The 15,239-nt window shown below is 46.5% G+C and overlaps 1 protein-coding gene across 8 annotated transcripts in view; it reads left to right on the top strand.

Moving 5' to 3' along the window:
* TOX2 (TOX high mobility group box family member 2) overlaps window positions 1-14,615 on the top strand; it is a 157,234-nt gene extending 142,619 nt beyond the window's left edge. For all 8 annotated transcript variants that reach the window (XM_003825915.5, XM_003825916.5, XM_034947027.4 and 5 more), the window contains exons 6-9: window positions 9,769-9,849; window positions 10,704-11,099; window positions 11,731-11,858; window positions 13,650-14,615. In XM_003825915.5, the coding sequence (XP_003825963.2) occupies window positions 9,769-9,849; window positions 10,704-11,099; window positions 11,731-11,858; window positions 13,650-13,686 (642 nt within the window). In that variant the 3' untranslated portion in view covers window positions 13,687-14,615. The remainder of the gene's footprint in view (window positions 1-9,768; window positions 9,850-10,703; window positions 11,100-11,730; window positions 11,859-13,649) is intronic.
* Window positions 14,616-15,239: the final 624 nt, after the last annotated feature.

The raw sequence follows: 15,239 nt of genomic DNA on the forward strand, positions 1-15,239 counted from the left end.
TTCCTGTTTGGTAGAGGTCACCAGTGTGAATCAAGGTAGAGTCAGGATTTGAACTCACATCTGTAGAAGCAGGAGGCTCAATTGGGCTGTTGGCATGAGAGACATGAATCAAATAAGCAGATGAGTAAATGTAAAATTACAATTGTGATTGTGCCGTGTACCAGGAGGGTACATAGTTCATGAGAGTGGAAAGAGCAGGGACGGACATTGTCCCGGGGGTCAGGTCACCAGGTGAGACCTGAAGTGTGAGTTCTCTTTGGAGGAGGGGAAGTGTTCCAGACAGGGAGGCCTGGTAAGGAAGGAGGCTGGAAAAGCACAGGGGACAGAAAGGAGACCAGGATGGCCAGAGAGGAGACAATAAGAGTACCCATAGCAGAGACGGAGCTGGAAAGGAGGGCAGGGGCCAGACCACGCTGGGCTTTGCAGACCTTGGAAGTAGTCAGGCCCTGTTCTAAGAGGAGAGAAAACCAGTGAAGAGTTTTATGCAGAGGAGAGACTGGAACGGCAGCATAAGGCAGGTAAGAGTGGATGTGGAGGGTGCACAGTGATCCAGGTGGGGGAAGGTAGGGTCTGGAGCATTTTCCAGAATGGTTTAGGGTAGGGGACACAGAGCATGTCCTGGGAGCCTCCTTGCATCTGGCTTCCATTCTGAGTAAATGGAGATGCCAGTCACTGGATGGGAAATATGGGGAAAGTAGCAGGCTTGGGGCAGAGAGATGAATTACTGACTTATTTGAAACATCATCTTTACCTTATTCTAAAATTTTAGGTAATTTTGGAATATGTTATAATGCAGAGAGTTTATTTGGGAGATGGCCCCCACCTCTGGTAGGGGAGTGGGGAAATGAGACAGGGAAAGGAGGGCAGCCAGGAAAGGGCACATTGTCCCAGGAGAATCCACCATGGGCAACTGGAGCACAATCCCGCTGGGAACTCAGGAGCCTGCTTAGAACGTGCCAGGCCTCAGGGTCATCCTGTCCGAGGGGCAAGGGTGCTGGGGTGGACACCAGCATTCCTTCAGAGCTGCTCCAGGGGACATTACTTCCGCAGCACCCCTGGCCTGCTACACATGCCAGGCTCCTGCCACCAGAGGGACCCTCAGGCAAAGGAATATAGCCGGTGGCAGCTGGAAGTAGAGCATGTTTGTAGGACAGGGGTAAGGACTGGGGGATATTGGCAGGGCACTGTGGCTTTTGCTATAGGGACGCCTGTCATTTTCACTTGTGTGTTTCGTTGGCAACCAATTCCCTTTCAAAAGACTTCAGGTTGTTTTTGTTTGGTGGGGGGATTTCCTTGCCGTTTTATACAGTCTGGGGAGACAGTGGTCTCAAGTGCTATGTCCCCAGGCACTCCCTCCACCGATGCTTTCTCTGACCTTATTCAGCACAGCCCAGAGGCAAGCAAAGGTGGTTGAGAGTCCCAGCCCCTGTGTCGGTTTCATTTCTGCTTACCTGTCTGACATTTTATTTCTAACCCAGAACTTGGCATATATTTATTTCCATCCAATAATGGGCATATCTCTCCTTTTACTTAATGCGTTATAAATGGCTTGTTTCTCCCCATTTTCCTAGCAAATTGTTGAGTATAAAAAGTTAGGAATTTAATTTGTAACTGCCAAGCTTACTATTTTATCATTTCTGATCATTTTTAATTCCTGAGTCTTTCTTCTAGGTTTAAAAAAAGTGTCTTTAATTATACACATATTTATACATATATATCTTTTACAAATGATAATTTTGTCTCCTTTGTTATTTGTTTTTTAAGAGACAGGGTGTCACTCTGTCACCCAGGCTAGAGGTCAGTGGCATGATCATAGCTCACTGCAGCCTTGAACTCCTGGGCTCAAGCAATTTTCCCAGCTCAGCTTCCCAAGTAGCTGGACTACAGGCGTGCCATGCATCACCATGCCCCACAAAATTTTTTCATTTTTTTGGTATTTTCTAGAGACAGGGTCTTGCTGTGTTGCTCAGGCTGACAAATTCTTAGCCTCAAATGATCATCCCACCTCGGCCTCCCAAAGTGCTGGGATTAGAGGCATGAGCCACTACATCCAGCCATATCTCCTTATTTTGTCTCCTCACTTCTCAGATTTCTAATTTTGTTTTCTTTTCCCAGTTATGTTGACTAGGACTTCTAAAAAAGAGATGTTCAGCAATGGCAGGGATAGTGGTCTTCTTACTTTGCATTACCTCTCATGTTTCACTATTAAGCATAAGGCTGGATGTTAGCTTGTGTCAGTTTTTGAAATCACATTTAGAAATGTGACTTATATTCCTATTTTACTATTAATACACTAATAACCAAGAGAGGTAGTGAGAAAATAATAGGAAATAAAAGAAACCCTGCCTATCCCCCAAAAGTTTCAAGCCTAGGTGATGGATAGGAAAGTTCTTTCAAATCATCAAAGAGCTAATAATTCCAAGACTTAGAAAAATAAGAAAACCTTCACAAGTCTTTATATATGTAACCTTGACACTAAAACATAATGAAGCTAACTGCATCATTTAATTTTGAATGTGTAATAAACAATACCAAAATTTAATGGATTAAAACAATAATCATTTATTCAACTTATGATTCTGAGGGTCCATGAACTGTGCTGGGCTCAGCAGGATGGTTCTGCTGCTGCTCTTGGCTGGGCTCACCCATTTGCATCAGTGGTCAACTACAGTAAATTAGGCATCTCCGCTTCTGGGAGTTGGATGGCTGTCAGCTGGAGCAGTGGAGCCAAACTGGGCCATGTGTCTTTCATCATCCAGCAGACTAGCTCATGCTTATTCACATAGCAAGTCAGAGTTCCAAGAGCAGTTTTAGAGCAGAAAAATGGCAGGAAGGAGGCAGGACTAACTTGCAGCTCCCACTCGGACAGACAGAGCAGTGCACGGAGACTCACATTGTGAACTTTTGCTCCAAGAACTACCATAGGAACATACTAGGAAAGCCAAAAGAATCCACAGACCCTTTGAAGGATGTGGATTGCTGCTGCAGGCTCTCTGGGACAGCCAAGGAATTGTGAGTTGGCTTGCTTTCTCAGCTGGGAGGCCTGTAGCCTGGGGCAAGTTCTCAGCCCTGTTCACTAGCTGCCTGGAAATAAACTCGGTGCTGTTGGGGGTGCATGGTGGGAGTGAGACCAGCCTGTGGCTGCCAGCTTTCCCTCACTTCCCTGACAACCTGTGTGATGCAGCAGAGTCAGCCATAATCCCTCTGGGAACCACAACCCCCACAGCATCTGCAGCAAGCCCCACCTAACCCTGCCCCTACCTGATGGTCTTTCTCTACCTGCCCTGTTAGCCTAAGACAAAGGACATAATCTCTCTTGGGAACTCCATGGCCCCGCCCACCACCTGACACTAGGGCAAGCTTGTATCCTCCCTATACTACTGCAGCTGATGTGCTCTAGAAAGTGCTACCTCCTGGCTAGAGGCCAACCAACACAAAACCAGTGCACTTAAAAATACAACCAAGGACCCTCATGGAGTCCACTTCACTCCCCTGCTACTTCCACTGGACCAGGTGTTGATATCCATGGAGGAGAGACCTGAAGACAGATCACATCACAGGACTCTTTGCAGACACTCCCCAGTACTAGCCCAGAGTCTGGCAGCTCTGCTGGGTGGCTAGATCCAGAAGAGAAATAACAATCACTGCAGCAGGGCTCTCAGGAAACCACATCCCTAGGGGAAGGGTGGGGAGAACCCCAAGGGACAGGAGAATCTGAATAGCAGCCTTGAGTCCCAGATCTTCCCTCTGACATAGTTTACCCAAATGAGAAGGAACCAGAAAAATAATTCTGGTAATATGACAAAACGAGGTTATTTAACACCCCCAAAAGATAACACTAGCTTAACAGCAATGGATCCAAACCAGACAAAATCTCTGAATTGCCAGAAAAAGAATTCAGAAGGTTGATTGTTAAGCTAATCAAGGAGGCACCAGAGAAAGGTAAAGTCCAACTTAAAATAAAAAGAATTATACAGCATATGAATGGAAAAATCTCCAGTGAAATAGCATAAATAAAAACAATCACAACTTCTGGAAATGAAGGACACAGAGAAATGCAAAATACACTGGGAAGTCTCAGCAACTGAATTGAACAAGTAGAAGAAAGAACTTCAGAGCTCAAAGACAAGGCTTTCAAATTAACCCAATTCAACAAAGACAAAAAATTTTAACAAATGAACAAAGCCTCCAAGAAGTTTGGGATTATGTTAAATGACCAAATCTAAGAATCATTGGTGTTCCTGAGGAAGAAGAGAAATCTAAAAGTTTGGAAAATATATTTGAGGGAATAGTTAAGGAAAACTTCCCTGGCCTTGCTAGAGATCTAGACATCCAAATACAAGAAGTTCAAAGAACACCTGGGAAATTTGTCACAAAAAGAAGGAAAGGAAAACCTTTCAGATTAACAGCAGATTTCTTAGCAGAAACCCTACAAGCTAGAAGGGATTGGGGTCCTATTTTTAGCCTCCTTAAACGATTAGCCAAGAATTTTGTATCCAGCAAAACTAAGCTTCATTACAGTTCTTTTTTTCAAAGCAATGCTGAGAGAATTTGCCACTGCCAAGCCAGCACTGCAAGAACTACTAAAAGGAGCTCAATCTTGAAACAAATTTTTGAAATATACAAAAATGGAATCTCCTTAAAGCATAAATCTCACAGGACCTCTAAAATAATAACACAATTTTTTAAAAACCACAAGGTATTTGGGCAACAAATAGCACAACGAATAGAATAGTACCTCACATCTCAATACTAGCACTGAATGTAAATGGCCTAAATGCTCCACTTAAAAATACAGAATGGAAGAATGAATAATTGACCAACTGAGTATCTGCTGTCTTCAAGAGACTCACCTGACACATAAGGACATACATAACCTTTAGGTAAAGGGGTGGAAAAAGATACTCCATGCAAATGGATACCAAAAGTGAGCAGGAATAGCTATTCTTATATCAGACCAAACAAACTTTAAAGCAAGGGCAGTTTAAAAAGACAAAGAGGGACATTATATAATAAAACTAGTCCAACAGGAAAATATCACAATCCTAAATTTATATGCATCTAACATTGGAGCTCCCAAATTTAAGAAAATAATTACTACTAGACCTAAGAAATGAGAAAGATAGACAGTAAAACAACAATAGCGGGAAACTTCAATACTCCACTGACAGCACTAGACAGGTCATCAAGACAAAGTCAACAAAGAAACAATGAACTTAAACTTACCCTGCAACAAATGGACTTAACAGATATTTATAGAACATTCTACCCAACAACTGCAGAATATACATTCTGTTCATCAGCACATGGAACGTTCTCCAAGATAGACCATACAATAGGCCATAAAACAAGTCTCAACAAATTTAAGAAAATAATAGAAATTATATCAAGTACTCTCTCAGAACACAGTGGAATAAAACTGGAAATCAACTCCAAAAGGAACCCTCAAAACAATGCAAATATATGGAAATAGTTAAATAACCTGCTCCTGAATGATTGTTGGGTCAACAATGAAATCAAGATGGATATTATAAAATTATTTGAACTGAACGATAATAGTAACATAACCTATCAAAACCTCTGGGATACAGCAAAAGTGGTGCTAAGAGGAAAGGTCATAGCATTAAATGCCTACATCAAAAAGTCTGAAAGAGCACAAATAGACAATGTAAGGTCATGCCTCAAGGAACTAAAGAGAGAGAACACACCAAACTCAAACGCAGCAGAAGAAAAAAATGACCAAGATCAGAGCAGAACTAAATGAAATTGAAACCAAAAAACACAAAAGATAAACAAAAAGCTGGTTCTTTGAAAAGATAAATAAAACTGATAGACCATTAGTGAGATTAACCAAGAAAAGAAGAGAGAAGATCCAAATAAGCTCAATTAGAAACAAAACATGAGATATTACAACCGATACCACAGAAATACAAAAGATCATTTAAGACTACTATGAACACCTTTATGTACATAAACTAGAAAACCTAGAGGAGATGGATAAATTCCTGGAAATATACAACCCTCCTAGATTAAACCAGACCAATAACAAGCAGTGAGATTGAAATGGTAATTAAAAAGTAACCAACAAAAAAAGTCCAGGACCAGATAGATTCAGAGCTGAATTCTATCAGACTTTTAAAGGACACTATTCCACAAAATAAAGAGGGAATCCTTCCTAAATTATTCTGTGAAGCCAGTCAATCACCCTAATACCCAAACCAGGAAAGGACATAACAACAACAAAAAAATGAAAACTACAGGCCAGTATTCCTTCTATGCCCAAAATCAGCATAGAAGGGACATACTTTAAGGTAATAAAAGCCATCTATGATAAACTAGAGCCAACATTATAGTGAATGGGGAAAAATTGAAAGCATTCCCCTTGAGAACTGGAACAAGACAAGGATGCCCACTATCACCACTTCTATTCAACAGAGTACTGGAATTCCTAGCCAGAGCAATCAGACAAGAGAAAGAAAGAGCATCCAAGTCTGTAAAGAGGAAGTCAAAGTGTTGCTGTTTGCTGATGACATGATTGTATACCTAGATGAACATGAATGCAAAAATCCTCAGTACAATACTAGCTAACTGAATCCAATGTTGTATCAGAAAGATAATCCACCATGATCAAGTGGGTTTCATACCACGGATGCAGGAATGGTTTAACATACACGAGTCAATAAATGTGATATACCACATAAACAGAATTTAAAACCATATGATCATCTCAAAAGACACAGAAAAAGCATTTGACAAAATTTAGCATCCCTTTGATTAAAACCCTCAGCAAAATCGGCATAGAAGGGACATACCTTAAGGTAATAAAAGCCATCTATGATAAATCCAGAGCCAACATTACACTGAATGGGGAAAAGTTGAAAGCATTCCCCCCTGAGAACTAGAGCAAGACAAGGATGCCCACTATCACCACTTTTATTCGATGCAGTACTGGAAGTCCTGGACAGAGCAATCAGACAAGAGAAAGAAATAAAGGGCACCAAATCAGTAAAGAGGAAGTCAAACTGTCAGTGTTTGCTGATGGGATTATCATATACCTAGAAAACCCTAAAGACTCATCCAAAAAGCTCCTAGAACTGGTAAATGAATTCAGCAAAGTTTCAAGATACAAAATTAATGTACACAAATCAATAGATCTGCTATACAGCAACAGTGACCAAGCTGAGAATCACATCAAGAACTCAACCCCCTTTAACTGCTAAATAAATAAATAAATAAATAAATAAATAAATAAAATACTTAGGAATATACTCAAGATACAAAATTAATGTACACAAATCAATAGATCTGCTATACAGCAACAGTGACCAAGCTGAGAATCACATCAAGAACTCAACCCCCTTTAACTGCTAAATAAATAAATAAATAAATAAATAAATAAATAAATAAAATACTTAGGAATATACCTAACCAAGGAGGTGGAAGACCTCTACAAGGAAAACTACAAAACACTACTGAAAGAAATCGTAGATGAAACAAATGGAAACACATCCCATGCTCATGGATGGGTAGAATCAATAGTGTGAAAATGACCATACTGCCAAAAGCAATCTATAAATTAAATGCAATTCCCATCAAAACACCACCATCATTCTTCACAGAACTAGAAAAAACAATCCTAAAATTCATGTGGAATCAAAAAAGAGCCCTCATAGCCAAAGCATGACTAAGCAAAAAGAACAAATCTGGAGGCATCACATTACCCGACTTCAAACTATATGGCCATAGTCACCAAAACAGCATGGTACTGGTATAAAAATAGGCATATAGACCATGGAAAAGATTAGAGAACCCAGATATAAAGCCAAATCCTTACAACCAACTGATCTTTGACAAAGCAAACAATAACATGAAGTGGGGAAAGGACACCTTATTCAACAAATGGTGCTTGGATAATTGGCAAGCCACACGTAGAAGAGTGAAACTGGATCCTCATCTCTCACCTTATATAAAAATCAACTCAAAATGGATCGAAGACTTAAATCTAAGACCTGAAACCCTAAAAATTCTAGAAGATAACACTGGAAAAACCCTTCCACAGACATTGGCTTAGGCAAAGACTTCATGACCAAGAACCCAAAAGCAAATGCAACAAAAACAAAGGTAAATAGATGGGACTTAATTAAACTAAAAAGCTGCACAGCAAAAGAACCAGCAGGGTAAACAGACAACCCACAGAGTGGGAGAAAATCTTCACAATCTATACTTTCGACAAAGGGCTAATATCCAGAATCTACAAAGGAACTCAAATCAGCAAGAAAAAAAAATCCCATCAAAAATTGGGCTAAGGAGATGAATAGAGAATTCTCAAAAGAAAATATACAAATGGCCAACAAACATATTAAAAAATACTTAACATCATTATGATCAGGGAAATGCAAATCAAAACCACCTTACTCCTGCAAGAATGTCCATAATCAAAAAATAGATGTTGGCATGGATGTGGCAAAAAGGGAACACTTTTACACTGTTGGTGGGAATGTAAACTAGTACGTCCACTGTGAAAAACAGTGTGGAAATTCCCCAAAGAACTAAAAGTAGATCTACTGTTTGACCCAGCAATCCCACTGCTTGGTATCCACCCAGAGGAGAAGAAATTTTACAAAAAAGATACTTGCACACGTTTGTAGCAGCCCAATTTGCAATTGCAAAAATATGGAACCAGCCCAAATGCCCATCAATCAATGAGTAAAGAAAATGTGCCACATATATATACACACATATATATGTACACACACACATATACATATATATATGTACACACACACACACACACAAACACCATGAAATACTACTCAGCCATAAAAAGGAAGGAAATAATGGCATTTGCAGCAACCTGGATGGAATTGGAGACAATTATTCTAAGTGAAGTAACTCAGGAATGGAAAACCAAACATTGTATGTTCTCATAAGTGGGAACTAAGCTATGAGGACACAAAGGCATAAGAATGATACAATGGACTTTGGGGACTTGGGGAAAAGGATGGTAGTGAAGGATAAAAGACTATCATCAGGTACAGTGTACACTGCTCAGGTGGTAGGTTCACCAACATCTCAGAAATCACCATTAAAGAACTTATTCATATACAAAAAAAATTTTTAGATCAGAGTTCCAAGAGTAGCAAGAGGGCCTCACCAATATGTGATCACTTTGTTAGTCTCTGCATGCATCACATTTGTGCTTGTCTTATTGGCCAACACAAGTCACACAAGGCTAAGCTCCAAGTCATTTGCACCTCCTCGTTTCTACCAAAAGCCATGGAAACAAGGAGGTGCGAACAAACTGGGACCAGTCCTACAATAACATATGAACCTAGGTCTAAAATTTTTAATAAAAAATATTAGCAAACCGAATCCAAACTAACATACTATGAACAAGTAGGTTCATTCTAGGTTGCGAAGGTGGTTCGGCATTAAGAAATCTGCACTGTGCTGGCTCAGAATGGGGGCTTCAAAGGGCATTGTCTTTCTGTGATCAGTTGTGCTGATATAACCTGGAGGCCCAGAGAGGTGAAGCATGTTGGCCAAGGCCACACAGTGACTTGGCTGAGGAACTGGGATATGGCCTGGTCTCCACAATTTCTCTGCAGCGCTCCCAGAAAGGGGCCAGTGGCTGGCTGACTCAGCTTCTGACCCCACCACCCTCATCCATTCGTGATCCTTGAATCCATGCCTTCCCACCCCAGGACCCTGCACGGCATCTCCTCTGTAACTTTCTCCCCAGTGTTGCTCATGTGTTGACTCTTCCAGGCCTACAAGAGGAAGACAGAAGCAGCAAAGAAGGAATATCTGAAGGCCCTGGCAGCCTACCGGGCTAGCCTCGTCTCCAAGGTAACACTCGGAATCTCCAGGCACAGCCCTGATCAGAGTGGGGCCACTTGAGGAATGGAGCAAGAACTGGGGCCCGTGGGAAGGGCCGGCACCCCAGGTCTTAGAAAGAATGGGTCAGACCTACATGGTCATGTCTGCAGGGCACCTACAGCGTGCCAGGCTCATTCTGGGCACTTTACATGCATTTCATTGGCTTCTTCCAACAAGAACCCAGCACCCAGAGGGGTTGAGCAACTTGCCTGAAAAGATCCAGTTTGTTAAAGTGGCCGCACTAGGATTCAAACCCAGTTTTGCCAGTTTTATGTGGCCTTCACTTCTGACCGCTGATGGGGCTTGGGACACGCTACCCCAAAATATGGCACCTCCTCACCACACCGTCGGCCTCCTCTGTCAACACCAGCAACGTAGGAAGCTAAGTGTGGCTGCAGATGCGTGGCCCAAGTGGAGGTGGGTGTTGTTCCTGGTACAGAAGAGATGGCATCCAAACTGGTCTGTAAAAGGCCAAGTAAAAGATGGTTCAAAGTCAAGGGAACAACATCTACAAAGGCACAGAGGTTGGAAGGAGCATGATTAGAGCTGGCTCAGTGGGATGGTGCTTGTCTCACTGGCCAGGCTGAGGAGCATGGATTCCCCCAAGGGCAGGGGAGCCCCCCAAAGATAAAAGCAGTAGGTGACTGGATGGTCAGAGCCAAGGGGACTAAGGACCCTGTGCTATCTCTGGTTAGTCCAAGCTCTCTCCCAAGAGAGCCAGCCAGCAGCCGTGTCAGTGGGTTGCAGAGCCTCCTGGCCTCACAGCCCATGTTCTGGCTCATCCCTCTTCTGTTCTCCAGTGACTGATATCTGTCTCCTTCCAGAGCTCCCCAGATCAAGGTGAGACCAAGAGCACTCAGGCAAACCCACCAGCCAAAATGCTCCCACCCAAGCAGCCCATGTATGCCATGCCAGGCCTGGCCTCCTTCCTGACGCCGTCGGACCTGCAGGCCTTCCGCAGTGGGGCCTCCCCGGCCAGCCTCGCCCGGACGCTGGGCTCCAAGTCTCTGCTGCCAGGCCTCAGTGCATCCCCGCCGCCGCCACCCTCCTTCCCGCTCAGCCCCACACTGCACCAGCAGCTGTCACTGCCCCCTCACGCCCAGGGCACCCTCCTCAGTCCACCTGTTAGCATGTCCCCAGCCCCCCAGCCCCCTGTCCTGCCCACCCCCATGGCACTCCAGGTGCAGCTGGCGATGAGCCCCTCACCTCCAGGGCCACAGGTAAGCAGGGAAGAGCAGAACAGCCCTTCTGTGACCGTGTGGGGAGGGGAAGCGGCTTTGCCCTTTCAAACCCTGGCCCTGCCACTCACCAGTGATATAACCTCAGCCTTGGCACCTGACCTCTCTGAGCCTCAGTTACCACATCTAGGAAGTGGGTCTCGCACACCTTACCTGAGATGTGCTGGCTGCAGTGAACAGTTCACAAGTTGCCAGACTGACTCTTAGGATATTCCAGTCCGCCCTTCCTGCATCCTCAGCCCTCAGGAAGGGCATCCTGGCCCTTCCCAAAGCCTTCGAGACCTTACCCCCGCTAATTGTTCCACAGAGATTGCTACGAGGTTCACATGGCCCTTAGAGGTCATTGGGTTCAGTAATTCCATTTTACAGATCGAGAAACTGAGGCCCAGAAAGGGAAAGGCCCTGAAAGCCAAGTCCTTCAGCCCCTGATTCAGCCAAGACAAGGGTTGAACATTTTGAAAGGTGCTCTACTGGGAGCAAGGCAGCAGCCCTGGAGGCAGCGTCTCTTCGGTGTGGACACCCTTGGACACATGGGCTCTCACCCCGGGAGGCCTGGGACAGTCTGCCCCCTCATCTCTCCTTGGCTCATGGCCTCCTCCTTCCCCCTCTGTAGGACTTCCCGCACATCTCTGAGTTCCCCAGCAGCTCGGGATCCTGCTCACCTGGCCCATCCAACCCCACCAGCAGCGGGGACTGGGACAGCAGCTACCCCAGTGGGGAGTGTGGCATCAGCACCTGCAGGTTAGTCCTCGCCCATCCCTGCCTTTGTCCTGCCAGCCAGGGAGAGTGGGAACAGGATGGCCAGGGATGGGAGAATGGCCAAGGGCAACGTGGACAGGGGAGGACCCTGCAGTCACTGTCAGCCCTGCCGAGGGGATCGATATCTCAGATGACACCGCAGAGCCAGGCCCCGGAAGGACTCTGCTGGCCTGATGCTGAGGCCTGCTTGGGAAACTGACTAGTCTTCAGTCTTGCTGCTTCTTCCTTGCTCCTGTTTTTTTCACAAGTGCTTCCACGTGACATTCACAGATGAGTGCTGCATCTTAGGCCAGTTCCCTAGAAGCAGAGCCTGAGGCAGCAGGGATTGGGTGCCTTTGGGGATGCACCGGGGAAAGCTTGCAGGAGAAGGGGGCGAGGGAGGCAGGACAGGGTGGGGGAAGGAGCTGAGGGGGGATGTGGCCTCAGCTGAAGACTTGCTTCTGCCTCATCCCATGGGAGCCCTGGAGCATGAACGGTGCTAGAGTGGCTCCCACCTGGAGGTCAGGGAACTGGCTTTTTGAACCCTTCATCAGTCAGCCCTTGGCTGTGGGCTGCCCCGGGGTGAGTGTAGCCCACTGGGCAGGGCAGCTCCCAAGACTAGAACAGCTAAGAATGCAGGACAGGGGACCTCGGTGGGACACGGTGGGAGAAGGGACCCACTGTCTATCCCAAGGAATTACAGACACCTTAGAGACCCCTTCTCCCTGCACCCCAGTGTCCTCCCTAGTCCTCCTGTGGGCCTCCTGTCTCAGGCCTCTGTTCCTGTCCTGCACTCCACCTTTCAAATCCATGCTAACACCTCCCTCTAGAAAGTCTTCCTGGATCCATGCCACCCCAACTCCGGGGAAGAGTGACCTTTCAACAACTGCAGCCAGCAGGAGGGGGAGAATGCAGTGAGGAGGGACACTTGCTCCTTAACCCGCCAGCCGGGTTCCCATTCCCTTGGCAAAAATGAGTCCCGCAGCCACACCTGGGGGACGTAGTGCCAAGCAGCTGTCCCAGCGACAGCGCCACACCCTGGAAGGCACAGCGCACTTGTCGGGTGGCCACCTTGCTGCTGAGAACCGCTGCCCCCAGCCCTAGCCTCGGCCTCCCAGCACACGGCTGGTTCCTCTGCTGAACCCGCCAGCGCCCTTGGACACTGAACAAGTGACCACCGCACATGCCCCATTTCTGACATGCCTGAAGTGAGATTCTACGTGGGTGGGCGGACTCAGCTCAGCAAGAATCCCTTCCCTGCACCCCAAGCAGGTGCAGGCCCTCCTACCCCAGCCCTTTCCTGTCCCTAAGTTTCCTTCTCAAAAGTCAGAATACTTAGGGTATGTAAGGGAGTGTCACACAATGTCCAAGCCTCCTGAGGCTTGCCCATCACACCCAGCATGGAGGTCAGACCCCAGCAGGGCCGTATTTTAAAAACATAAAAAGCACCTGTCCTCCCTTTATTCAGTTTGAGATTTACAAATTCCTGTGATTAAAAACCCATGTGAGAGCAATGGTGAGATCGGCGTGCGCCTCGATGAAGACAGACACACTACTGCCCTTTCACCCAGAGCTGAGGACCGGGTGGTCCCCTGCTGGGTTTCCGGGAGGGGTTTGGTTCTGCTTGGTGCAGAGGTGGGTGGGGGTGGGACTTGCAGCTGCAAGTCCCTTATTCAGCCACAGAGGGGCAGCTGAATCCAGGGGTGGGGTGGGGCGTACAGTGCAGGGGTCCTGGTGCTCCCCTGGCCTGGAGAGGTACCCAACAGCTTTGACAGCCCCTCCTCTCTCTCACAGCCTGCTCCCCAGGGACAAATCGCTCTACCTCACCTAATCCCGCCTCCCCACCATCCCTGAGGCTCGCTGGAAGGCACTGCTCAGAGCCTGAAGGGCTGACAGCAGAAAAGAGGCCCTGGCCAGAGGCAGGGTGGCCCATCGGAGAGAGCAGTGACACACCCATTGCCTGGGGGCTGAGTCTCTTCCTCAACCTCCCACCAGACTCTGCAGAGGCAGCCCACTGCCCGCCACCAGCCCAAAGAACCTGCAGGAACCTTCTGCCCGCTGACCTGCTTGCTCCAGGGTAACTGTGGACCCTGTCCTCGCCCTGCGCACGGTACCCTATGTCTGGACACCCGGCCCCAGCTCCAGCCCCAGCCCATGTGGGCTGCCCCTGGCGGGGTCGCTTACCAACGGACACCCACCCCAGATGCATGGGCCAGAGGGCCGGCCCCCGGCATAGACGTGCACATCGGTTTTCCAGTGTGAACAAAAGATTACGAAACCTAGAAACTGTTGGTTCCGTGTAAGTAGTTGACTACGTGTTTTAGAACTGTGCTGAAGACATCTGTAAGACTATTTTGTGGGGAAAAAAGTAGTTTCCTTTAAGGTAAAAAGCATTTTATATGATCCTTAGCACATTTTTAAGTTTTATCTTAAGGGAGACGTGCACAAAAGCGGCTGCCAAACCGTTTTGTCATCCTCACAGCAAGGACTGGACGCTTGCGAGCCACCCCGGAGCACTGCTCTCCTTTTAATCATGTATTCATCTATTTTAAATTGCCGGCGACGACTTTTGTCTATTTATGAAGAAACCTTGAGAACAAAGTTACAGCTTATCCTACCGTGTGCGTGGTTTTGGGGTTTCGTTTGGGTTTGGGTTCTTGACGTCGTTTGCAGCTGTTTCCTGGCCCTGGCAAGTGTCTGTCTTGGTGCCCAGTGCTTCTCTCAAATCTCTTTATAATAAAACTTCTGAAAAGCTGAAAACAAGTCTGTGTCTCCTTGCCCTTGGTGAGCCAGGGTTGAACCCCCTAAAGTGGCATAGAGCCCCTCGGGCCAGACGGACGCGGGTTGAAGTCTTCCCTGACCTTTACCAGCCCGTGTGGGTTTGTGTGTGGGTGATGGGACCACTCTGACCTCAGTCTTGCCCTCTAAGGGGGTAACAGTGGTCAGACCCGTAGGGCTCTTGCGATGATGAGAAGGGGTGTGGGCAAGAACGCCGCCACACAGGAATTTGCATCAGCTGGTGACAGTGGCGAGCCCTTCCTCTGGAGGATGGGGCCACCCAGGCTTGTGGAGGTGAGCAGTGGGAATCCAGGGAGGAGGCCAAGGGGTTTTTCAAACCTGAGTGTAGGAAGCATCCCAGACAGGGAATTCTTTAAACCAGATTTCCCAGCAGATGTTAGATGGTGATACTAACAACGACAGCAAACAACAACAAAAGGCAAATAATAGTTGACTGTTTTAACTACATCTGGAAAAATACCAATTGCCTGGTGGGAGGCTGCAACTCTTGCACCCTGTGATGCAGCCATTTTGAGGTGGGGACAGGTGCCCCCGCGCCCAGCCAGGCTCGGGACCCAGACAGAGGAGCCCCCACACTCAGGACAG

The sequence above is a fragment of the Pan paniscus genome, chromosome 21 (assembly GCF_029289425.2).
Source record: "Pan paniscus chromosome 21, NHGRI_mPanPan1-v2.0_pri, whole genome shotgun sequence".
Lineage (NCBI taxonomy): Eukaryota > Metazoa > Chordata > Mammalia > Primates > Hominidae > Pan > Pan paniscus.